Genomic DNA, 25725 nt, shown 5'->3' with positions numbered 1-25725 from the left:
ACGGCAGCACAGAGCAAAGGATCGAACGGTCCACAGTTTCTCCTCCAGAAGCTCATTCCTTTGGTTTTTTTCTGTGGAGGAACTGGCAAATTCCTGTGGCCAAGGAATGACAACGTCAAAGGTCACTGAAGACAGCAAAAAGCCGCTTGATGCAGTGAAAGTTAATGCTTGTAAAGGTTAGGAACGATCAATAACTCGGTTTGAGTTTTGCCAAAATTCTTGTGACGATTGAATGCATCGCTTTTGTTTAGATTACACAATAGAAATAAGTTGTTCTCTTTTGTTCAATTACAGTTATTACTACAATCAATTCTAAATAAATGTTTCATGCGTTCACTCTACAGGGCATTAATTTCTTTTCATAAATCAATTCTGCCGTGATTAATCCCCTACCTTTTATAATATGTTGCAGATTTTGTCACTGCATTTGCTATAAAGCAAAATCGAGACATTCCACCACCGAAGACGATAAACGAATGCTTTACACAGCAAATTAGTTACGCTCGAGTAAAAGTCAACAGAAGCAAGGGAAAGTTAAACAGTTTGTAAAATGATACTGCTGATGTAATACCTATGATAAAGAGCATAATAAATACTGTATCGGATTACTTGTTTGAGTTGTCAATGTACCATTTTGTAGATTGAAAGTTTTAAAATAGTCGCGTGGTAGGCTCAAATTACGAGCCACGCAAACAAACCATAATCACGCCATAACACAGCCATACAATATGTATGGCCCGACAACTATCGCTCTAAGCCTGAAAATCGTTAAGCGTTTTTCGTTCATTTTTCACGCTCCTGTCAGGCTTATTATGGCTCTGTTAGGTTTATTATTTTCTCGCTCAATTCTCGCCACTGTATGGCTAAAATGTCAGGCTAGATTTTCGCTCGTGTCTCGCCGATAATTTTCGTACGGGTATCTTTCTTCAGGCTAGCCGAGAGCCCAGTCAGCCAATTCTTGATATCATGTGAATTTGAGATGATAAATGTATTATCTGTAGGTACTGTAGTTCACTCAAAGTCACAATGGAGATTAAAATTAAGTTTGCTATCTTTTCAAAAGCAGGATGAAATCTTTATCCTTATTTTACAAAATGTATAATAAAAAAATTATTGAATTTGTTTTTCCTACAATATTGTAATATTGTAAGACCTCAGCCTGTGACTTTGGCAGATAAGATGGCCTTGGTCTTGATAATTTCCAGTTATCATGCTCAACCTCGACCAATATTTTATTACTGTACCTATAACTAAGTATTTTGATCCTCAGCTGCCAAGAAACCCCGCAAGGCATCAAGTTCAAGTTCCTCATCTAGTACTGAAGCAGTGTGTGCTTGCACTTCTGGTTGTAATTCCCAGAGATGTAAATGTGTAAAAGCCAACGGCAAATGCACAAGTGACTGTAAATGCACATCTTGCAAAAATCCCCTGAACATCTTGGCCAGTAATGGGGTAGATGTTGCTTTAGCCAAGGAAGATAAATGTCTGATGCAGAACATATTCAGGGTAATACTTTTGTCGCATACTCCTTAGATGTAATTATGGGTCAATATGTATTTAGTTGTCTGAAAAAAAGATGGGTTTTCAGGGGTGGATCCAGGATCTTTTTGGGGGGGGGGGGGGGGAGGCTCATTTTACATAAAATGATTAACATTGAGAAATATTCCATGTAAATTAGGCATTATAGGTAAGAATTCCTTTCTAAATTCTTTTGATCGCCCCCTGGATCCACCAATGATTATGCTAGTATGTTGTAGCTGAATTACACTGAGAAAAATAAGAAGCATAGTATTCCCCCCTTTAAAAAAATGTTAGTCAATGTATGCAGAGCAAACATCATGGAAGGGCCCCATACAGGAACTGATAGTTCAGAAATATGAAGGTTTTAATATCTTCTCCATTCTCTATGTCCAAAGGATATGACAGCAAAATCATGCAACAAATATTCTTTTCATAGAGTCTAATCTAAACTGTTACTTATTGCATAATATAACCAACATTTTACTTGTTACTTGCACAGTACTTAGTTCTATGCTTTGTTGCCCATTTCACTGGATAAAGTTTTTTAATAATATTACATGACTATTCTAAATTCATGACAGATCAATGACCTGACAAAGCTTTTGAGGGAAAAGAAAGTAAGCACCCCATGCTGTGAAGTCTCAATGCCATTGAAGGATGTCTGTGTTGGTGTTATTGAATGCCCAGAATGTCAAGCAGAATATCAGTTCTCCTGGTGTTGGTTTTCTCTCTGTGATGATGAATGTAGACCCAGAAACCACTGTGCTATTTGTAAACGATGTGGAGATTACAGAGATGACCACTGCTTTGTAAGTAAAAGCTTCTGGAAAATCAAAATACTCTCAATTGCAAAATCATGGTTGGGTTTAAGAACAGAGAAGCTGAGACCAAAATGATACATGGGAAGTATATCATAAATTAGATGTATCTAATGATACAACTTGTGGATTGTTCAAGTTGCATCACTGACAGAAAGCATGGAGGCTTTTGACATGTTTCTATCAACTGTGTATCTCAAATGAATACGTCAGAGGATAATCATGTCATTTCCCAAAATACCTTTTGCTCTCCACTTCTGTATTAAATCTGCCAATGATTTTGCAAATTTATTAACCATGTATCCTTTCACAGAAGGGGTGGTATAGGGGGTGACATTAGTGGGGTTGAGGCACTAATTTTGTCCTTGCAGACAACACATTTGAGCTTGATACTGCATGTCCTACCAAAAAAAAGTGCTCACAACTTTAATTTTACACCTATTTTCATAATAAAATGACAAGGGCTGCTTATGACTCGTCTCGTTTTCTGTGTTTTAGCTGCCATCAATCAAATATGAAAACGGGTTGCTCTTGCAAAATCCTTGCTTTGTAAATTCTGAAACAAAGCAAACTTGTCTTTCTGTAATATTCAAATGGTTGAACCTTAAGATCATCTTGGGCTTTTTTGAATGAAAACAAATCATCCGAAGTTTGATTGACGGCAGCCAAAACACAAGAAATACCTTTCAAGTGCCAACTACACATGTCGCGTAATTTTTAAAATAGGTGTAAATAAGCAGGATGAAGAAGAATCTAAAAGGAATTATTTTCTGATATTCTAATAATGTGTATTTTACTTGTTTTGCAGAAATGCAACAAATGTTTCTTTGCAGGGAGTATGGGTTCTTTCAAGTGCCCATGTGAAGAAAGGGTCAGTTTTGTTGATAGTCTTAGTCGTTTTCTTAACAACTTTGTAGATCCAGGAGATAGTAGTGATGACGATTATTACTAATTGCCATTTCTTATCATCTATTCGTTGTGTTAGGGCAGATTGAATGTAAGTCAGAAACTTGTAAGATTATGATCCTTACAAAACTTTGAAAAGGATTTCCCTCCGATTTGTTAGTGACAGTATGGAGCTGTGCGATTTTTACTGCTTTATACTCATTGTTTTTTTGACTATATTGAATAATGTATACTGCTATTTGGTTACACGGTTATGTATCTTTTTATTATTCTTATAGTCTATTTTGGTTAAATATGATATGATATGAAGACAATATATTTTGATAGGAATGAACAAAATAAAAAGTTATTTATTTTTATGATCTTTATCCTCAAAACTATTTTATATATTAAATTGATTGTATAAAAAGTTAGAAGATTATTCACACACACAAAAACATAAATAGTAAGGCTTGGCACTGTTTATATTGCTGTTGCCATTTATATTGTAAATTCTGCATGGATTTAGTTAAACCTCAGGTTAGTTTTAATGCATCTTAATTTTCAAGACTGTAACAAGGGTCTTAAGCAGAACCAGAAAAGCTCATCCTAAATAATAAATGAAAAAAACACTCAAATCGACTACTTCGACGATACGGTGGCCATCTTGCCAGGGGGCAAAACAAAACTAAGATGAAAAAAAAAATACTTAGTTTCTATTTGAAATTTCTTTTATGGTTCAAAATGACCTATGTCTGTCAATTGATGTTGTTACTGTAACAAAGCTTTATTTGCCCCGCAGATGCCCCATAATGTCTTGCGATTCAAGATGGCCGCCATATCATCAAAGTGTCTGTTAAACTTTTCAATTCAAAATGTTTTTTCACATCTGCATAAGCAACTTGTGGAGATATTATGAACTGATATGTTGATGTTGCTTGTTTGGCATCAATTGCTTTCAATAGCTCCGAGGTTTGATACACCCTTTGTCCATGTTTGTTAGTCATGAAATTGTTATATTTATTTATGGGGTTAATGGAATAAACGCATTTCCCCAAATTGCTGGTATGACCACAAAAAAATTTTTTTGGGCAAGTTTCAAATGGGTTAATGTAAAGTTAATATATATTTGGATCTTGCACCATTTTTGTGGTCATTAGGGTGAATTTGGTCTATCACAGAAAAAAAAGTTACAAATGTTTTATATATTAATACAACTTTGTTACAGTTGAAATTAACGTTATGCTTTTTTTTACCTTGTGCACAGTTGACATTAAAGTTACTGTTTTTTACCTTGTCTTGATATTCATTATATAGTTATTTCAGCTTTTATTTGACTATCAAAATATTCAAATCTAATATTAAAGCTTTGGTCACAACTTTTCAAGATTAAACTCCTAGACAAATAGGCCTCTTTAGCTGGGGTGTAATGTTTTCCACTTCAGAGTATCAATTCTTTGTTTAACTGTTGCACACAAGAAGACACATGATTATGGAAACGACTCAAACAAGGAATATTCTCAAGGGAATGACGTGGTCTAAAATGGGAAAATATAGTGGTTTTCATAACCCCATGAAATTTACTACTTTAGCATATTTAGCACTAATTCTTTTGTTTTCTATTGTGTTTATCTGACAATTACAGTCTAATCTATTCATGGGTTTATAAAAACCACTCTAACATTGAAGCTAAATTGTCTTAAAAAAAACAAGAGTAACAAACTTTAAACTAATATACCATAATTTTATTTAGTAAATAATAACTGTACTAATATTGAAGATCTACAATTATTACAGTGTGTTATTATTTTTGAAAAATACATTTCATAATAGAGTTATTTGAAACATGCCATTGTGAGTTTTACAGCTTCAGTAACAAAACATGACAATTTCCTGTTTGAATCAGTATAAACATTATAATTGATTGATATTTATTAGGTGAAAATACTAATACTTTTTGGTTAAAATCTAATTCAACTGAACTGTGGCGAATATATTTCTGGTTCACAGTTTCAATGGTTGACTTTGTGTTTCCAGTGGTCTTGCTTCTTGAAGCAAGGTGCTTGTATTCTTAGCTAGGCTATGCTTTGCAACTACAACCAATAATCAAACTCTAAACCAGTTGTCACCTTGTAGCACTTTGTAATGCAGCTCAATTTGGAGGACAAAAATAGGTTTCCAATAGACCTCTTCAGCTCCGACAATGTTTTCCCATTTCAGACCATGTGTCATTCCCTAGAGTATCATTTCTTTGTTTAAGGTTTGCGCTCGGTTGCACATGAAAAGACATAGATATGGATACAGCTCTAACAAAGAATCTTATTCTCAAGGGAATGACGTGGTCTGAAATGGGAAAACATTACCCCAAGCCGAAGAGGTCTATTCTCAGGAGATTAAAATTATTTTGTTTTGTCATCCAAAATGAACTCCTTTGATGTCACATGCTAGGGGGTCTATAACATTCTTAACAATGTGCTGCCCCCACCCTCCCCCTAAAACACTTTTGGGTGCTTTTCATGGTTTTGTGTCCCAGACAACTAGTCTGTCTTACAACAGCATAACTTGGTATTTATTAATATAATTGATCTTTGGAGATTCAGAAATTATACCCTTTCATTGAGGGATGGAATTAAAATCATTTGATTGTTTGGTTTAGTTATCTACAGTCTGTAATTCTATTTAAAAACCAACCATGCCCTATTTCTATTGTTTGGATTCAGCATTGATGCTAACAGGGAAGAGTGGGTCTGAATTCAAAACACGGGCAGGTTTTCCATTGAAATTCAAACCCTCCATCAAACATTAAAAATAGGGCTTGGTTGGTTTTTAAACCAGTTAAAACGCACATGCTAGGGTTTGCATTGAAATTCAAGACTGAGCCCTGGCCCTAGCATTTTAACCTTTATCTAATGATATGTGTTTGTGCCAGCATATAGACTTCCTAGCTCTTTTCTCATACAGATTATATCAGAGCAGATTTTACGCAAAGAGAAAGACCACATGTTTGTAGCAAAAATACCCTATTCTCTACTGTCATTTAGTAGTTCTCTCTGGTTTTCCTCATATCCTGTAACCCTTTCCTATAGGGAAATAACATTCTCCACAATCTCTTCACAACAAGTTGTTGAAACATGTTTTGATGGGAGGAATATACCCTTTGAAGTAAGCAATCGCATGTTTAGGTTTTTTGCCACTCATTAGAATTGTCCCACAGGAGATTCTGCACAACTTCAAATCTTAACGATACCCTAAAAACCTCTAGGCTGATCTATGTCAGGGTGAGGCTAATTCACAGATGGAATTGGATTTTAGCTAGTTAGGTTTTGGTGGAGAGAGGAAAATCATGGGAAACTACTCCATCATGCTCTACAATGATACCATACTATCAGTATGTAAGCACTGCAAGTCAAAACCACAAGTTTCCAACTCATGAGAAAACTTGGCTGAAGCACTATCTTATTCTGGGTAATTAACCGTTTTTTTAAATTAGAGGCTCTTAAGAGATACAGTTGAATAAAGGGATCCCATTTAACCCATTAAATAGGTGTAGTTTGAAAGTTGTAGTTAGGTTAAGTTTCATAGTTAAAGGAATCATTTAATCCATGGATTTAGACAGCAACATTGATAACCCGACCCTTGCGCTTACAAACAGGTTGGGAAAGATTCGTCGATGAGTTCTTGAACATCATTTCTATGACCACTCCATTGAAATTCACTGGTATGCTGGAGAAAAAAAGGTCATTTATCAGAATACTATGAAAACGATTACAATGGTAAAATTAAAAATAGTTGGTGCCACTACAGTGAATTTTTAATGTCTCCAATCTTTACCATTTAAACATGTTAAAGTACTTCCTAAAAGAAGAAAACTAGTGTCTTTCATTTCTTGTTAGCATTTTTGGTTCGAGAGCTATACAAGTTTTAAGTTTATGCTAACTAGGAGGTTCATCACGTCATATTCTTAACTCACAATTTCCTTCAACATATAAAAGTGTATTAAACTGTTAACATAGATACCTGTCTCTCACGTCCACAGGGACTCGAAGGTCATTCTCTTTATCTAGTTGCACCATCACCTTGGCAACCAATTCAATCACGTGATTAGTATGGAAGATGTAGTCGCCTTTGAGGTGACCTTTCTCTGTTCTGTCCTGAAATTTTAAATAAGCTAGCCCTGTTAGAGGCTGATGTCTGCTATCCAGGCCAAGGAAAAGGATTACTACAAGCACCTTTTCCCTGGTGTGGATACTATCAGGCTATTGGCAAGTCACAGATAATTCCCGTGTTTTTTCATAACATGAGCGAACTCGTACGATGCATATTTGGCTCTAACAGAAACTCATAAGGGGTTGAAACGTGTGACACTATAACCATGCTCCGAAATATTCAGATATGTCTTTTTATATAATGTTACGCTTTTCAATGAGATGCACATCTGAACGGCAATCGAATTTGCTGGTAGTTGGAATACTATTTGAAATTCCAAGACTTCCACTGACAGACGACAGAATTCCACCCCTTTATTACTGAGGATGTGCCTTATAAATTTTGAATTCTACGTTTGTCCCCTTTGCATCTCATAATTCAAGATGGCCGCTGTATCAGTAATAAAGGTCTGTTAGACTTACCGATCGTATATGGAAGACAACGATGCCATCATTGAACGAGCTGGCAGAGATCTTCTGTAAATCTGACAGAGGTACTCTGTACTTAAATACCATCGACTTGGGGTCGGCGACTATGAATTCTTTACTAGTAACAGCAAGGATTCGAGAGACAAACTGGGGGGAAAAAGTTAACAAGAAATCAAGATATATAACCGCTAGAAACCAAAGCCTATCTAAAAAGTATATCTAGGTTGTGAAGTATTGGGGGAATACGAACATTCTACATTGATCTGATTAGATTTTGCATGGAAAGGCGGCCGTCTGAGCTGGGCACTATTATCTATTACTATAAGGCAATGAACAAACGGTTGTTAAGATTCGTCAGACTGAACATTGTAACCAACGACATTGAGCGAGCTTGGCTTATTTTAAGCGTACCCATTTAGTGGACGTACGTACCTTTCCGTCACTTCTGTGGACCTTAATGACATTGTCGGCCCAGATGATACGATCATTAGTACCGGCGTTCTTTTTCCATTTGGGGTTGGATGCAAGATCCAGACGATCTCCTTGATAAGGTATCGCGACGCTAGCAAGAAGAGAAGATTGAAAGGTAAGCAAGGAAACACAGCACTGTATGGCAAAGCACGAAAAATCATAGTGCAGCACGCTAGGACACGGCAGTGGGGACCTTTTAAAAGCTGCAGGACGGCAACGTGGGCGACAACGTCGGCGAAATTTAGGCGCTTCAACCTTCTATTGTATTATTATTTCGTGTTTACCTAGTATTTTACTCAATAAGCATCCCCGTTTTAGAGTGAAATGACGTCTTTTGGGAGCGCTTTACTTATAACGAAAATCAGTAAAGATAAGCTTTTCGCGTAGCCCTTCTCTTTAGTAGGGAAAAAATAGGACATTTCACGTCTTACTTTCAGAATAAGACGGCAATGATGCACAGTATTTCGTACATTCCAACGAGTAACTATTTAGTGCTATTGTATGTTTGCCGTCGTCGTCGTCGTTGCCGTCCTGTAGCTTAAGGTCCCTAGTGAGTACAGCACGGCACCCACAAAGTGAGGCATAGCACAACACAGCATTTTGCAGGACGACAAAGAGCAGTATTGCATAAAAAACAGCATCAAAAAAAGTTGGATAAGGACAACCCAGCCGCCACCTCCTTCAACATGTAACAACAATAGCCTTTTTTTATTGACACGGCGGCCATCTTGAATTATGGGATGCAGAGGGGGCTCGGCTACGCCTCGTGCTTTTAAATCCTGATAAAACACTCCTGCGAGTTTATTAGACAGTACTTATATTTTCAATCAGATACCTTTGAGGATAGCTCTTCTTCTTGTCTTTAAAAATACTGCTCGCCTCCTGTTTTTCCTCGAGTATCTTTTTTCTGTTTTCGTCAATACGTTTACGATATTCCTTACACTATGACCAAACCAAACAATAACAATAACAAGAATTGAAATATTGAATTGATGCGGGGAAGGGGAGGGGAGGGGGGATGGTCACTAAAGAGTGTTCAAAAAAGCTGCACTGATTAGTGTAAGAGATTACAGTGTTATTTATTTTCTCTTGTTTTGTATGAGGCAAAGGCCTCACTCACTACATGACATGATTGCTGGGTTTCAATCAGTTGTCTTCAAATCTTATTATCAAGACAGCTGATTGAAATACTTCAAAGTCTTTGAATCTCATTATCTGCTTCAAATGGTAGTCAAACACTGACCACCATATGCTGTCAGGTAGAAATAACTTGTTATTCAGCTGATGAACAAACTGCACGAGACAGGAAATGATTTCAAGTGAAAACAAGATATTACACGGCATTTCCTACAAAGAGGTAAGGACCTAGATTTAACGTCGGTAGTTCCCTTCAGTTGAAATTCAACTGCTATCAATGGAAGCCAACGGCACGCACTTTATCTCCATCAGTGCTTTGTTTTAAGAGTATTCAAAGCTGAAGCTACACAGATTAGAGAGAAGTCGAAACAGACGTGGAGATCCTGAGGAGTGAACCTTGGACCTCTAACTAAGCCTGCTCCTACATTGAACATGAGGCCCGATGGTCGAAAGTTCGTACTCTAGTTCTACCTACCCTCCAAGCATGGTGCATCTTCTTAAGAGTGTGATTAGCTTGTAGGTACATAGACGAGGCGGACGGCCAATGATCATCCAGAGGACTTTTGGATGGTAGGTTTTTACTGAGGCTTGTTAAATACCGGTACGTCTGACAAAAAAAAGAATAACTATTAAAAATTTAATAAAATCAATAGTAGTATAGACTGTCTTCGTTTATCGCCCCCTCATTAGCACACAGTATGAACCAATGATAGAAGAGTAATTGTACCACGTGACGCGGGATGATGACGCAATCCGAATCCGGATAATTCTCTTTTTTCACTAAACATCTTTTTTTAACTCAAAACACTTGTGTGGTTCATTGCGTTTGCGCCATGCATGATCCGAATTATCCGGACTCTGAACGCGCTCCGCATCCGGGTCTGGATTTTTCACTCTGAGCGCGCGATCATCACCTACTCTTCTATCATTGGTTCATACCGTGTGCTAATGAGGGGGCGATAATCGGAGACAGTCTATACTACTGTCAATAGATATTTGATTGGTATGGGCCTTTTTCACGTGACAGCCATGTTGGTTTGAACGATAGATTCCGCCACGCGTAGCCTCGCATTCAAGTGCTTATGAATAAATTTATACAGGTTAAGAGAAGTTTTTATTCTCATGACAATAAACATGGCCGCCGTGTGACAACGGTCCATGAGGTACGTAATAGACCCCTTGAAGCTGCTCAACTTGAAGGACAAAACAAAACAATTTCAATTCTCTACTAATTGGAAACCTATTGCTATGTCCTTGAAATTGAGCTAGGTCTATTCATTTTCATTCGGCCCGTGTGAGAGCGGCTGCACACAACAAACTAAAAAAAAATTGGTTAAATAATACCAACGAGGCGACTTTGAAAATAGACTGTTTACAGTTCCTCTTTTTCACGCGTGCCGTTTCAAAGGTGCCCCCACTCCCCGCGCATTCAAGACGGGGGGGGGGGAGGGAACCCTGACCGTCTGAGTCTAGAAGGAAAAGAGGGAATGTTAACAGTCTAAAGAAGACTCACCAAGAACTGGCGAATGAACTTGATGATCTTGGGAGCGGCGTGTTTGCGGAATTTGGCATTCCATAGCTTGCGTACCTGAAAGTTAAATAGGTTACCCAACCATCAGTAAGGGTGATATAGTATTTTGTTCACGTTAAATGACGTAATTAAGGCTGATTTACTTGGTACGAATCTGATTGGAATTTGATCGATACCGAAAATGAAATGAAATGGATATTAAATTCTTTTGATTCTAGTCTCCAACGCGTGTCGTCACGCAACGCTCACTCCCCTAAGTAACGCTACTTAGGGGAGTGAGCGTTGCGTGACGACACTAATTAGCGGCTACGTTGGACACTAATTTGACTCACGTGACAGCCATGTTGCACGAGTCATTTGAGCGCTTCAGGACGACTTAAGATTTCATTCATAACATAACTCTCGCATAGACCATTTTTCAAAGCAAACGAGGTGCATTGTAGTATAGCTTGGGCACAAACATTTTTCGTTCAACACGGTGTTGTTTTTACCCGAGCTAGACCAGAATGCACTTTGATTATCGATCTCAGGAAACCCGTCTGTAAGGTTTCGCACTCTTTCCAAAACAGAAAAATGACGGGCCATAAATAAGTACAGGGGGTGGGACTGTCAATAAAATAGGATCTCCGTACCATATAAATCAGCCTTGATCCCACATGAAGAAAGGTGATCGTAATGGATGAGGTTACGTATGAACGAGAGGTGCTTATTATTATAGACTTCTCTCAACCAGCCTCTTTTCTCTCACTTTCTCTTTCTTATATCAGTATACACTAACCCAAAAACTAAATAGTTATAATAGTAATTCAAAAAAGTCAATGAAAAAATAATTAAGAACAAAAAAAATTTGTGATAAAATTTGAAATCTATTGATTTGAAAAAATTTTTTTAAAAAGTAAAAATATTCAGCAGATAAAAAGATAATAAAAATAAAGGCTTGAGAAATTTTGTGCTACCCTTGTGCTCAGCCAGCAAAAGTGTTGATACAGGGTTTCCTGTTTTATATGCTACCATGCTCGAGTAATCAGTAGATGGGCATCCTGTGTCAGCCGATATTTGAGTGAAGCTCATTGTGTTAACAACAGCCGAACGACTCAAATATTAGCTCAAGTATTAGCTTTAGGATACCTGTACGCGGTGCATATGGATTATTTGATAAACCTAATGGTGTAGCAGTGTTTCTCAATTACAACCATTATTACAAGATCCGTGTTATTTTTCAAAACCATGCCTAGAGACACAGGAAGCCCAAGGTAGGTGCCTTCACACATACGTCCTCCAGAACACTTAATTCCCCAATCCACTCATCCTTTATATCTTCAAGACTTCTACCTATTTGTGTCTCTCAAAACACAGCATTTTTTTGAAAGTAGAGAACGTACGTCTTGTTATTCTTAAAAGCTCTTGGTGTACATCCTATAGTAAATCATGATCATAATCATTGAGAAATGTTTTTTTCGTGGACCGGCTCAGCTCGTACATATATTATTCCACTGGTTAAGTTTTCTTACTGAATTGATAATAAACCTACGTTAGTATTGAAACGTCGTCTCCATTAGTTTTAAGTTTTTTAGTGGGTTTTATAGTGGATATCTCCTACGTATTAGCGTGAAATACTCCGGATCGAAAAATGTTGACCAATTCGAATAACTATTGTTCTGCACTAACCAGCGACTGACTAGCATACATGTGAAAACGCTTTTATGTTCCCACGTGAACACAAGGCTAGTCAGTCGCTAGTTAGTGTAGAATAGATATTCAAATTGGTCGCCGTATTTCGATTCCGTGTATATTAGGATCAAAACGGGTTGATCATTGTTAGTGTAAAAATGTTAGCACTGGCTAACAAGCATTTATAAATCATTCTGACAGACAGACAGAACGAGACAGACGGAGAGACGAACAGACGGAGAGACAGACAGACAGACAAAATCTAGCGGTTATGGCTCACCCGCCAACCAATGAAGTAAGCTTTGATTACTCCCACAGCCCAGATACACCTCTTTTCGTACAAGAGAGCACGATAGGCTTTCCTGGCCTGTCAAGATAACAATATGATTATATTACAATAAATTAGCCCCACCCACCAGGCTACACCCTTCTGATATATTAGACTCCGCATTATAATCGTGCGTTATCTGTTTTACCGTGCAATGCTTATACTACACTATGTGATGCAGAAGTTAGACGTCTCACATTTTGCAGGTGGGTTGATTTATAGGTGCTTATGAACGATATGCGTGGAGTATGGTATGAGTACGGATAGACATGCACGACCTGCCCTAAAAATCACTCCCACTCTATCCCTCCCTCCCTCTATCCCTCCCTCCCTCTATCCCTCCCTCCCTCTATCCCTCCCTCCCTCTATCCCTACCTCCCTCTATCCCTCCCTCCCTCCATCCCTCCCTCCCTCTATCCCACTATCCCTCCCTCTATCCCTCCCTCCCTCCATCCCTCCCTCCCTCCATCTATTCCTCCTTCTCCCCCTCTATCCCTCCCTCCCTCCCATTCCCTCCTTTTATTTTAGAATGAAAACCCCATCTTCTTCAATTCAAATTTAGAAAGATAAAATGCCTTTCCTCCCATTCCCTCTTTTATTTTAGAATGAAAACCCCATCTTCTTCAATTCAAATTTAGAAAGATAAAATGCCTTTCCTCCCATTCAATATAAAGTAAAAATTAATACCTTCTCCAGTCTAAAAACTAAAAATCTTCCACACCAGTTAAACAAATCCTTTCCCGCTTCCAATATATAAACGAAAATATAAAGTACTTTCCTTTCACCTACGATTTAAAACATGCCCTTCCATTGAGAAAGAAACTACTTTACCCTGTCCCCTCCCCCCTCAAACTTACCTTCCAAAGTTCAAAAGAACTGACCGGTGACGACTTCATGTTGGATAGGTATGTAGGAATGAATTTGGGACAAGATCAAAAAGCGTTGCCATTTCTGACCATCTCGTTTGCCGAGACTACGCCCCAAAATCTGCATCACTAGACTACACGTGGTCACTACTAGTTTTACTTTAAACTTCGGAAAGGCAAATTCAAAAATTCAATCCCACACCCTTTCCAATAGACCTTATTCTTGGTTTGGAAGATATAACAAAAGAATTCATTTAAAAAACATGGCGGCTATGACGTCTATTGCAAACGAAGAATTCGTGGTGTGACAATGTTTTCCCAATTCAGCGTGACAAACCTCTGGGGGAATGAAGAGCTATTGTTTTGAAACTCGTCGGGATATCATCGTTATTCCTTTCGTATCCTTTGGGATACTCATGAATTTTTCGAAGAGTAAAAACAAAAGAAAATGAATCCCCTGGAGGTTCGTCACGCTGAATTGGGAAAACATTGTCACACCACGAATAAGGTCTATTTAAAAATGCAAAGTAGTAAATTGATAACACTGGTACGTCATGGCAGATTGCAAGTACCTTCCATCCTCTGACAAAAGAAGCGATCAAGATGGCTGCGTTACGCTGCTTCAGGTAATTACGACGATCCTGTGAATGATGACCCAAACAAGGTTAGCATAGAACACGGAACGACACGGCACGGTCATGGTCGTAATGACCATGTTCAGTTTGGAGATAGAGCACTTTTCGTATGACTGTGAAAAGCTCACGGCACGAACACCGTCGCGACACGGCAAGGCATACGCCAGATCAATCACTTTGCGCGAGAATTTATTCTCCATCCAATCTAATGCCTGAAACACGGCATGAACACGGCGCGAACACAGTCAACGCCAAGATCACGGCAAATGCCCCCTCCCCCCCCCCCCCCCTAAAATTTTTTTTTTGTAGTTTTTGCGGGAAAATGGTAAATTGCCCCTCCTATAGACCCCTTGCATGTGACGTTAAAGGAGCTCGATCTGGGGGACAAGACAAAAGAATTCCAATCTCCTGATAATTTGAACCTATTTTTTTGTCCCCCAGATTGAGCTGCATTCCAAAGTGCTGCAAGGGGTCTACCGAGGTAATTGAGACCTTGTTACGCCCCTGCCCCTGCGCCTACAGGTACATACCCTGAATCCTCGATAGTACTTGGCGATCATCACTTCGCTTGCCTTCATTTTTCGATACTGCATTACAAACAAGCAAATAGATAGATAAGGGAGCCCGCCCAGAATCACAACAAAGCCATAAGACTAGAATATACTAAAAAACAAGGCCTTGTGAAAATCAATCATAGCAGATTTGATCAGAGCCACGAGCCAGACTCCGTGACTTTGTTATTTCCATTTGCATTCCTATCTCTCCCATTTTCCCTTCCTTTCTTCTTGTCTCCACTCACTCGTACTTTCCTTTCAGTTCATTTAATCTTAATTTCCGTTTGTTTTCCTTTTCAGTTTCCTTTTATTTTCTTCTACATTTTCTCCAGTTTTCTTTCCCATTTTCCCATTCCTTTCCTCTGATCTCCACTCTCTGTTACTTTCCTTTCAATTCGTTTACTCCTATTTTCTCTTTTCCTTCGCCTTTCCCTTTCCTTTTATCCTACTTTTTTCCTCTTGCCCTCATTTCTCCCTTCATTCTTCTCCTCTTTTTCTCTCTCAATAATATGAATTTGGATGCCATTTAAATGCTCAGCTCAATTAATATCGTATTGTTCAATCTCTTCTTTGTCTTTCCCCTTTCCTTTCCTTCCCTTCCTTCCCTTTCCCTCTCAGTCTTCCCTCCTATCTCTCCCTTCCCTCCACACAAAGGTACAAATAAGGAAACAACTGTAATTCTGCTGATACTCTCAAAACATCACGACCGACAGCTAGATAATCCTAAAGAAGCTCAACAAAGACAATAATCCACACACAAAAGATCTAAAGATACAAACCTTGGTTCGCTGAACCCATCCTCGGAAGGTCTTCTGGATGATGACGGCGAGGTCATGCATCGCCTCTTTACGTCTTTCTTCCAAGTCGAACAACTGAAACAACAACGAAACTGTTCTCAGCAAAAAAACAAAAACGATAATAGAGTCAAAATGACTTAAGGTAAGTCTATATTTCGTTTTGCAAGCAAGCATGACCTTTGAGTTAGTAATAACCAAAGAAAACATAAAAGCTAAGAAATTCTGTTTAGCCTCAGATCGCCCATTTCAGATCTCCGAGCGACAAGGTTTTTTGAAATAGGTATATTATACCTATCTGAGAAACAGATTCCATAAATAAGAAAAAGAAAGTTCTTTAGAATCAAATCAACACACATACAAGAAAGGCTAGGTACGAAGAAAAATGAAGCGAGTATAGATATCTACCTCATGGGATTCTGTCATATTAGAATATCGTTATGAAACCTTTCCGCTGTCAATGAATAATGGCGGTGTGAGAAGACAGCTCCAATGAGCTTTAGCAGTTTTCGTTTGCAGTGCAAACAATGAAATAAGAATTATAATGAAATAAGAAGTTAATTGTCTTAACTTGATTTGTCAGGCTGTCTGTACTAGTGTTTGGCGAGCTGAAACGCTTCATAGTACGAACTTTCGTTTCTGTTTTCAACGGAAAAAACTGTATAGTAACCCTGACAGCTTGAACGATAATTTTGAAACTTAATCTTTTAGAAGATGACAAAGTTTTCCTTTAATTTATTTTCTTTTTCTTTCTTTCTCTCTCTTTCTCTCTCTCTCTCTCTCTCCTCTCTCTCTCTCTTTTCGTGCAGATTATGCTCCACTTTATTTCAATTTCTATTTTCATCAACATGATCTTTCCTTCCTTCCTGGCATCCTTTTTTCCGCTCACCTCCATCCGTTCCCTTTTATCTCTGTTTCTCTCTAGCAAATTATCCAGAAAGCTAATATATTTTAATTCATGGCTCAGATTCCAAGTTACTAAAAAATTTTAAGAGAAATTATATTTCCTAAGATGAAAAAAAAATTTTCTTGAAAAAAAATTAAATTGTTTTTATAATGAACAGGAAATGTTAATTTGAGGGGAAGAATGCATTACACGCCTGGAAGGAAGGAAGGAAGCGTAGAATATCCAACGGCTTACCGTTCGAGGGTTTTTAATGAAGATCTTCGTCCTGCCATAATCATACTCGGTTGGTTTGATGTTGCGGTGCTAAGGAAAAAATATACCACAAATATAAGAATTTTGCAACAATAGCAACGATTATAATAATTGGAATATTGGGTATGCACGCTATATGACACGAGTACTTTTGGTATGACAGGATAGTTTTTTTGATCCGGGTTCTTGACCTCTCAACATGTACCGTCGAATCTCAAATAAATATTTTATCAAGGCAATGTATATAAGGTCTTATATCCGTATGGCTAGTTTGTTACAAGCATTATGTTTCTGGTAGACCTCTAAAGCCTTCTCAAGACCGGTCTAAAGCCTTCTCAAGACCGGTCTAAAGCCTTCTCAAGACCAGTGTAAAGCCTTCTCAAGACCAGTCTAAAGCCTTCTCAAGACCGGTCTAAAGCCTTCTCAAGACCGATCTAAAGCCTTCTCAAGACCAGTCTAAAGCCTTCTCAAGACCGGTCTAAAGCCTTCTCAAGACCAGTGTAAAGCCTTCTCAAGACCGGTCTAAAGCCTTCTCAAGACCGGTCTAAAGCCTTCTCAAGACCGATCTAAAGCCTTCTCAAGACCGGTCTAAAGCCTTCTCAAATTTACCTTCAAAAGTTCAACAATTCCTTCTCGAGGTTCACCCTTCCATTGTGGCCATGTCTTTGGACACAGCATTTTATACCTGTAAAGATATCGGCATTTTAAGTTTTTTTCCACGTGATAGTTAAGATAGTATAAAATAACTGAGTTCTAACATGTGCTCTGATTGGTCGAGATGCCATTTTAGATGACTGTGAAATCTTTACGCGCTCTGAATTTGCTCTTTCAAACGAAAAATAAAAGAGAATGTTTCCGCGTTAATTTGTGCGCTCGTTATTTTAAAAGGTATAAAGCAGTTTTCTCTAGTTGGCTGCTGCAGTTGGTGCTGCCTTTGCTCTAACAATGTCTGCAAATGGTTAGACCTTCGCCGTTGCTCGGAAGACCATGTAAGATGTCGGTCCCGTCTCACGTAGAGGGCCACAGTTTCTCAGTGCAGTTGCGACTGTCGTGTGTCACCCTCTTTAAACGAAGTCGATCATTATTACTACTCAAAAGAAATACATACAAGTACCTTTGTAGGGCAACAGAGTAGTCCTGTCTAAAGGCGTATCCCGCTCTTCTTACGCGGATATTTTCCATTAACCTGCGAGAAACAACAATACAAAGATATCCATAAGCCATTTAAAAGCAAAATCCATGACAGCAAGAACTGAGAAAATATCACTACTGACCCTAGGTATCTGACTTGATGTTTGATTAGCCTTTCATCAAAAACTCCAGCGGCTTTTCTCTCGTTGGGCTAAGAAGGAAAAAAATGGAAAAAAAATGCTGAATGAAAATAGACTTAATATAGACTGGGCATAATAATGTTTTGCCCATTAAAGCAGACCGCGTGTCATTCCCCTGAGTATCCTTTCTTTGTTTGGATGCAAATGAAACAAAGAATCTTATTCTCAAAAGAATGACACGTGATATGAAAAGGGAAAACAAACGTCCAAGCTAAAGAGGTCTATCGAATCACAGGAGAATAGCAATTTCATAAACTGCAGTCTTTTGATCTTTTGCAAATATTGGGTTTGATCGGGGGAGGCGGGAACGCGCGTTTTGGCGCGAAAGTTCCCGCCAAATCCACAGGAACCCCATCAGTATAAATAATGTAAAAGAGTCATAAAGGACAGAGGAGTTAAAGGCGCGAGTTTTGGCGCGAAAGTTCCCGCCAAATCTACAGGGACTCCATCAGTACAGTATGAGCCATGTAGAGAACTATTTAGTTGCGAAGATTTATTTGTCCTATTTTATGTATGTGTCCCATTTTTCCTACATCAGAGCTTACCTTGATGCAACGAATGTAGTTTGGATTCTTGGCATGAAGATTCTTCATGAGCTCAGCTACAGAGGTCTGTGAACAGGTATTAAGTGTTTTTATTATTGAACAACATTCATGATAGTGATATTTATCGTGGTAATCGTGAGTGGTGATAAGCCTGGTTCACACGAACAACGCAAACGCAAGCGCTAATGCAAGGTATGGACATGTTCTTTTTCTTGTGCTTGCGTTTTCATTTTTAACGTGTAAACCGGAGTAAAAGCAAACCCAAACGCGAAAAATCAAATTTTTTTCGAAGTAAACAAGTACTGCACTTGCGTATCATAATTTGCTTGCAATTGCGTTTCACGTGCAAACATTGCTTTGCACTCGCATTTCTTTTGCCCGTGGTGACAGAGAATTCAATGTTATTGATGATGGTGTGAGAACAGAGGGAAGTGGGGGGGGGGGGGGGTGGGGACAAACATGATGATTGGGAATCCTGATTGGAGATTTTTGGGTCTAAATCCGCTGTCATAAGAAACATTATTGTTGCGGTTTTGAAATATAGACGGGTGTGGGGTGACTAATAAAAATAACAACAACAGCTAACCTTAAACTGAGTGCCTGTTGTAGGTGGTCTTTTCTTGGATGCTTTGGTTGGACAACCTGATACAGTAAATAATGAATGAGTGAATGGACCCTTTTAGACTGAGGTTAATGTTTTTATCCATTTCCGACCACGTTTCATTGACATGAAGATGGCATTTTTAATCTCTAGCTTGGGTAAGGATGACATAAATAAAACCTAAAGATATACGTACAAAAACGAGTCAGCGTAGAAAAGAAAAAAAAGATGATTGTGAGGCTGATGTTAAAAGGAGGAGTAAGTCTATTTATAGAGTGAAAAATGGGAAATGGCAAATAACTTTAGTTTTCGGTCGCGGATCCAAGATTTTAAAAAGAGGGGTTCCAAAATGACCGCCACGCAGAAAACGATGCAAAGATTGGCTTCACAAGAGGGGGGGATGAGCTTCACAAGATATCACAAAAGGGGAGTTCCACTGAACCTTCCCTGGATCCTCCACTGGTCTTACCTTCAGGGAAGAGCTTCTTGGTGAAAGGATGGTTGCAGTTGTACATGCACTGTGACAGACCTCTGTACAACAAGTCATTATTCTTGTCTATAAAACCATTAACACAGTAGGTGACCTGAAGAAAACAACAACAAAAACAACCACTTAATAAAGTACATTTAATATGGTGTTTAATGAATTCGTTTGGAAATCAAGGGTGGCATAGCAATAGTGCATTTGCCTCTGACCTCTGGGGTTTGATTCCCAAAATCATCATAATTTGCAAGCGATTAGCGTTTGTTAGGTCTCTCCCTGGATCGAGATTTTTTCCTCCAGGTTCTCTTGGTTCTTTCCCCCCTCTACAAAATTTAACACACTAAATTCCAATACAATCTGTGAGATAGCTGTGCCCTGACTTAGATCAGCCCAGAGGTCGTTCCAGGGTTCGATCTATGAGTTAGCTGTGCCCTGACTTACATCAGCCCAGAGGTCGTTCCAGGATTCTATCTGTGAATTAGCTGTGCCCTGACTTACACCAGCCCAGAGGTCATTCCAGGGTTCAATCTGTGAGTTAGCTGTGCCCTGACTTACACCAGCCCAGAGGTCGTTCCAGGGTTCAATCTGTGAGTTAGCTGTGCCCTGACTTACATCAGCCCAGAGGTCGTTCCAGGGTTCGATCTGTGAGATGCCTGTGCCCTGACTTAGATCAGCCCAGAGGTTGTTCAAGGGTTCAATCGGTGAGTTAGCCATGCCCTGACTTAGATCAGCCCAGAGGTTGTTCAAGGGTTCAATCTGTGAGTTAACCGTGCCCTGACTTAGATCAGCCCAGAGGTTAAGGTACAATAACAATAATCTTCAGCATCATATTTTGTTCTAACCTTTCCAGCATAGTGCTTTAATCTAAAGCAGTCACGTGCAAGGGTGTTATCAGACAAGAACCGCTTGTCTGCTCGACTTTCGTAATGTTCATGACCAATCCATTGTCTGTCAAGCTTGTGTAAAAACGTGATGTCTGTAACCTAAAAAAATAAAGTATAAAGATGATATTAATGTAGCTAGAGTAACATTGTTCTACCACACAACATTAAAACACAAATAGACCACTTTACCTCGAATGTAATGTTGTTTTCCCATTTCAGACCATGTGTCATTCCCTAAATTATTATTTCTTTGTTTCACGGTTGCGCAAGAGAAGACACATAAAAATGGATACAACTCAAACAAATAATCTTATTCTCAAGAGAACGACGCTTGGTCTGGAATAGGAAAACATTACGCCCGAACGAATAGACCCCCTGCAGCACGTCGGAACGCAGCTCAATTTGGAGGACAAAGCAATAGGTTTCCAATTCTCAGGAGATTGAAATTCTTTTGTTTTGTCCTCCAAATTGAGCTGCTATGGCGTCACATGCAAGGGGTCTCGTATGATTTTTGAATAATTGAGGCTGTTTCTAAACTTCTAAGCATTTCTTTGGACGTTTGTCCATCGAGTACAAATTATAATCAGTCACATTCTTGGGGTGCAAGCACGACTGAAAATTCCTATGAGATATAAAGAACAAGGAAACAGCCGCCATGTTGGTTGATCTAACAAGAGAAGCTAATGAGGCTATGACGTAACATGCACCCCAAGAATGACAAGTAAAGAAGACAAAAAACGGCTCTTTCTTGGTGTTGCAAGGCACCTGAGCCATGAAGACAATAAAACAATAGCCAAGAACAATGACTTTGAAGCTTAATATATCCATGAAATAGTAGGAACTTGTAGATAAATTGGATCACCGTAAAAAGCTTCATGAAACTGACGTTTCGGACGTTAGTCCTTCGTCGGAGTAAGTGAAGGACTAACATCCAAAACATCAGTTTCACAAAGCTTTTTACGGTTATCCAATTTATCTACAAGTTCCTACTGTTTTATTCAGAAACACCGACGCAGTCCACGCTAGTGCTCCACTAGTTATCACCACTCGTATATCCATGAAATAGTACTAACTAACTGGTACAAAATAGCACTAATGAAACAATTCAAAACAAAAGAAATAGTTGTGTTTTGTGCTATTTATTTTTTTATGCTGTTTCACGGATTCTTCGATTGCACGTTACGTCATCACGGCCTCGGAACGGGAGCGTTGGTGCCATTTAACAAAATAATTCTTATTAGATTCTTACTAGCATCCATTATTAACGGCACCAAAATAGCCGCCATGATTTTGTCTTTTAATCTCTCTTGGGAATGCTTGCAACCCATCAATATATAGTTTGCACTCTACCTTGCAAAACAAAAAACCCAACCCAGAATACAATACTATGCTACATGTACACCAAGAAAGACTTAAAAAATACTTACATCTCCTGGCCTCAGACATTCCTCATCTAGTGATGCAAGGATCCCAGAATGGTTCTGAAGAAAAGAGATTTTAAAAATCACAAAATATTTCCTCACAATAGGCTTAAAATAACAGTTGGTCATCGAACAATGTCCTGCAAGAATTGGTACTTGTCTGGTCAAATGTCTGTCTTGCTGGTCCTTTTGACCAGTAATGTTGAGCCAGACATGAGGTATGGCCAAACTAAAACTAATTTGTCCGGAGAGTGAAAGGTTTTTCTTTTAAGCCTATTTTCCATACATTGGTTCACTGGTCAAACACAAAGCGCTCAAGCGAGGCACCAAGGTACTTTCAAAGGATTTTTCAAATTTGAACCTTGCAGCCTCGACTGAATGCTTTGTGTTTGACCAGTGAACCGATGTATGGAAAATGGTGAATCATAAAGGGCATTTGCAAGAAATAATCACATGACTGTTACTTGATGGTAAAAACTTTCAAACTTCCTTTATTCAAATGACTTTTGCTGGAATACTAATGTCATATCCAAGACCTTTTCCAAAATGCTTTTTTTCCATTACAAGATACTTTCGATTTCAAGATACGAAGCAATACACCAGTTTCACATTCAATGCATACCGCTGTTTTTGAAGACCACAGACTCATTTGCACAGGCTTATAGCCTCGTCTATGAGTCAGCTATTCACAGATACCATTAAAAGTCCGTGGGATTTCAAAACATTGGTATTGTTCAAGCTGCACAATCTTTACATTAAAGTTGATATTTGCAAATGATTTACTCTTAAGCGAGGCTGAGCCTGCGGAGATGAGTCTTCAGTCTTAAAACAGAATGAGAAAAGAGAGACTCTCAAGTTTGTTTTGCCATCCAACAGAGCCTTTCCCAAGGGAACTTGAGCTGAATTGATACGTTATCAAAAAGTCATATATCAGCAGGAGACTGTTTGTTGCAAATGGTTTTCACGGTGGCCATGTTGGAGGGACTTGACAAAAGAATTGTCAATGAATTCTTTTGTTATATCCTCCAACATGGCCGCCGTGTCTTTTGTTATTTAACTCTCTTGTGAATGGTTGAAAACCATCAATTTAGACTTGATTTCGAGGCTTTAGTCATATGATACTACTGCTATTATTGTTGGTTCTTTCGTAGTGATTATAAAGTAAAGATCCGAATGCAGTATTTGTTTACATACCTTTTCAATTAACTCACAAATGACAGCATTGTTGAAGTACTCTATATGAGTCCATTCGATCCCCTAAAATGGGAAAAAAATTATATTAAGTATAATGATAAACTCAATCTATACAGGTATATTGTTTTCCTATTTCAGACCACTTGTCATTCTCTCCAGAGTAAGATTCTGTTTGAGTTTGAACAAAGAAATAATATTCAAGGGAATGAACTCAATCCATATGTGGACAATGTTTTCCCATTTCAGACAATTGTCATCCCTTTGAGAGAAAGATTCTTCGTTTGAGTTGCATTCATATTTTGATGTATCTGATGAAGTTACTCGAATTAGAACAAAGAAATAATAATCAAGGGAATGACTATTGATCTGATTATTAACAAGCTTGATGAGTACTTACTTCTCTAACATACTCATCTTGTTCAGATTGCAGAGTCAGTTCAATGAAGATTTGCTGCAGTTTCTCATTGCAGTAGTTGATAATAAATTGCTCAAAACTATTGTCCTGTCAAAAAATATAGAGATTGTGATGATATACATCAAGGCTAGACTTAAATAACTAAATGACAATGTCAGGACTTGAAATAATTGCTGGTCAGTTGCAGGTCATGATGACCAGCCAATTTAGTTTTAGCCTGGTCATACTTTGGTTTTATTAGTCAAAATGACAAGCAAGGCAAATATTTGATTGAAGACGTCTCAATTCTGCTTCGACATTGTCTGATGGATGACCAAACGCTATTTTGAGCCCTGCACTGCTAAACTAGATAGAGCCTATTCTGTAGATTGTATTGGAAATGAGATTTGATTTCTGGCATTACGTATAAGTAAACATACTTCCAATTCGGTCATGGAACGAGGGCCAAAGGTTTGTTAGCCACTGGTTATCAAGTGCTACCCTTGCAATAACAAAAAACAGTACTTTTGTTAATATGTGTGCTTGTTATTTCAAAGGAGCTCTCACCATCCCATGTGTTTAGATCAGACTATCCAACACAGAAAACTGTTTTCTATTTCATAATTACATAATAGTACCTGGAATATTTCAAATCCATAGATGTCTAGTACTCCAATCACTTTTCTTCTACCACCATGTTTTACCTAAAAAATAATTATTTAAACCATAATTCAATTTCAAGTGATTTATTTAAAATCATAAAGTGAAAGCAATAGCTCATTTTTGATATTTCGTCACAATGGGGCGGGGACAAATTAGTCCCCCCATTGGCGTACCGAAAAAATAAAATTTGAACCCCGTCATTACGCTTTACATCTCATTTTACAAAACAAAAACAAAAAATTTAAATAATTAATAATTAAAAAATTGAAAATTAACGTTTTTATGGTACACTCAACAAAATTACTCAACTCTGATTGGTCGAGAGGAGTACAATTATAGCGTTAATTGTATTCCGTAGGAGTACCGAATTAAGTCGCTATGACAACATGGCCAAAACAATGTCAAAACAATTATTTTCTATCATTTTGTACTTAAAAAACATATAAATAAAATTTTGAAGCCGTAAGAACTAATCTTTTTTATGCATTTCAGTTGCGCGATGGACTGAAAATCGGCCGCCAAATAGACAAAGATGAACGGCATCGCTTCGCATTTTTTACTGAAATTTTGTTGAGTGAACTATAAACAAAAAATCGCAATTAAAGAACTTTCAAAACATTACAAGCGTCTATTAATTCCAAATTGTCTGAGAAGATCGTGCGATTTCCTATACAAATTGTAAAAAGCCAGCCATTTTGTTTTCACAAAGGGGGAAAGTGTTCATGAGAAGTTTTGTCTTTGACAGGCGACTGAACAATATACCACTGGACACTCATTTCCTTCACTCATTTCTTTGGGAATATACTCACTCATTCTCTGTATCTCTCGGAATTAATAATACTAATTATAAACAATATATAGATATTCATTGGTGGAATTGTCATACCTTTATACTGTCATTTATTCTCTTTACTATCCAGTGAAACAGTCTTTGATAAATGGCTTTGGATAATGCATCTCTTGCATAATTTGCCTGCAAATTCATGAAATATATGTTAATGAAAAGCATAATATTGATATATATATTAACATATATTCATATTTTATAATATTGATATATGTTAATGAAACGTATAATATTAATACATATCAAGATATATTAATATTTTATAATATTAATATATGTTGATGAAAAGTGCATACCGTAATTCATTGGATAATACAGACCTATAATAGGCCGACGAAGGACTAGCGTCCAAAACGT

At 38.1% G+C, this 25725-nt stretch overlaps 3 protein-coding genes across 6 annotated transcripts in view; 2 read left to right on the top strand and 1 right to left on the bottom strand.

Moving 5' to 3' along the window:
- Window positions 1-608, top strand: part of LOC148907316 (uncharacterized) — a 4013-nt gene extending 3405 nt beyond the window's left edge. The window contains exons 6-7 of the mRNA XM_089036413.1: window positions 1-176; window positions 413-608. The exon at window positions 1-176 is cut by the window's left edge and continues 72 nt beyond it. Of these exons, the coding sequence (XP_088892539.1) occupies window positions 1-129 (129 nt within the window). The 3' untranslated portion in view covers window positions 130-176; window positions 413-608. The remainder of the gene's footprint in view (window positions 177-412) is intronic.
- The window catches only part of LOC116301555 (uncharacterized), a 19064-nt gene extending 15503 nt beyond the window's left edge, over window positions 1-3561 (top strand). The window contains exons 7-9 of the mRNA XM_031710633.2: window positions 1271-1506; window positions 2103-2330; window positions 3148-3561. Of these exons, the coding sequence (XP_031566493.1) occupies window positions 1271-1506; window positions 2103-2330; window positions 3148-3291 (608 nt within the window). The 3' untranslated portion in view covers window positions 3292-3561. The remainder of the gene's footprint in view (window positions 1-1270; window positions 1507-2102; window positions 2331-3147) is intronic.
- A 1386-nt stretch (window positions 3562-4947) lies between these two features.
- Window positions 4948-25725, bottom strand: part of LOC116301549 (unconventional myosin-Ia) — a 39304-nt gene continuing 18526 nt past the window's right edge. For 3 of the 4 annotated variants that reach the window (XM_031710623.2, XM_031710625.2, XM_031710621.2), the window contains 24 exons: window positions 25408-25494; window positions 24497-24562; window positions 23862-23966; window positions 23465-23527; window positions 22277-22330; window positions 20808-20948; window positions 19951-20065; window positions 19467-19522; window positions 18881-18946; window positions 18279-18346; window positions 18119-18190; window positions 17614-17689; window positions 16987-17055; window positions 15831-15923; window positions 15028-15084; window positions 14435-14503; window positions 12949-13035; window positions 10980-11054; window positions 9942-10073; window positions 9165-9271; window positions 8291-8420; window positions 7853-8005; window positions 7242-7375; window positions 4948-6947 (listed from right to left, as the gene is read on the bottom strand). In XM_031710623.2, coding sequence (XP_031566483.2) covers window positions 6833-6947; window positions 7242-7375; window positions 7853-8005; window positions 8291-8420; window positions 9165-9271; window positions 9942-10073; window positions 10980-11054; window positions 12949-13035; window positions 14435-14503; window positions 15028-15084; window positions 15831-15923; window positions 16987-17055; window positions 17614-17689; window positions 18119-18190; window positions 18279-18346; window positions 18881-18946; window positions 19467-19522; window positions 19951-20065; window positions 20808-20948; window positions 22277-22330; window positions 23465-23527; window positions 23862-23966; window positions 24497-24562; window positions 25408-25494 — 2190 coding nt within the window. In that variant the 3' untranslated portion in view covers window positions 4948-6832. The remainder of the gene's footprint in view (window positions 6948-7241; window positions 7376-7852; window positions 8006-8290; window positions 8421-9164; window positions 9272-9941; window positions 10074-10979; window positions 11055-12948; window positions 13036-14434; window positions 14504-15027; window positions 15085-15830; window positions 15924-16986; window positions 17056-17613; window positions 17690-18118; window positions 18191-18278; window positions 18347-18880; window positions 18947-19466; window positions 19523-19950; window positions 20066-20807; window positions 20949-22276; window positions 22331-23464; window positions 23528-23861; window positions 23967-24496; window positions 24563-25407; window positions 25495-25725) is intronic. The other variant, XM_031710624.2, reaches the window with a different exon arrangement.

The sequence above is a fragment of the Actinia tenebrosa genome, unplaced genomic scaffold, assembly GCF_029948245.1.
Source record: "Actinia tenebrosa isolate PJP-AT-01 unplaced genomic scaffold, QUT_ActTen_1.0 PGA_scaffold4__44_contigs__length_22323623, whole genome shotgun sequence".
Taxonomy (NCBI): Eukaryota; Metazoa; Cnidaria; class Anthozoa; order Actiniaria; family Actiniidae; genus Actinia; species Actinia tenebrosa.
This window is presented reverse-complemented; position numbering and strand designations above follow the sequence as displayed.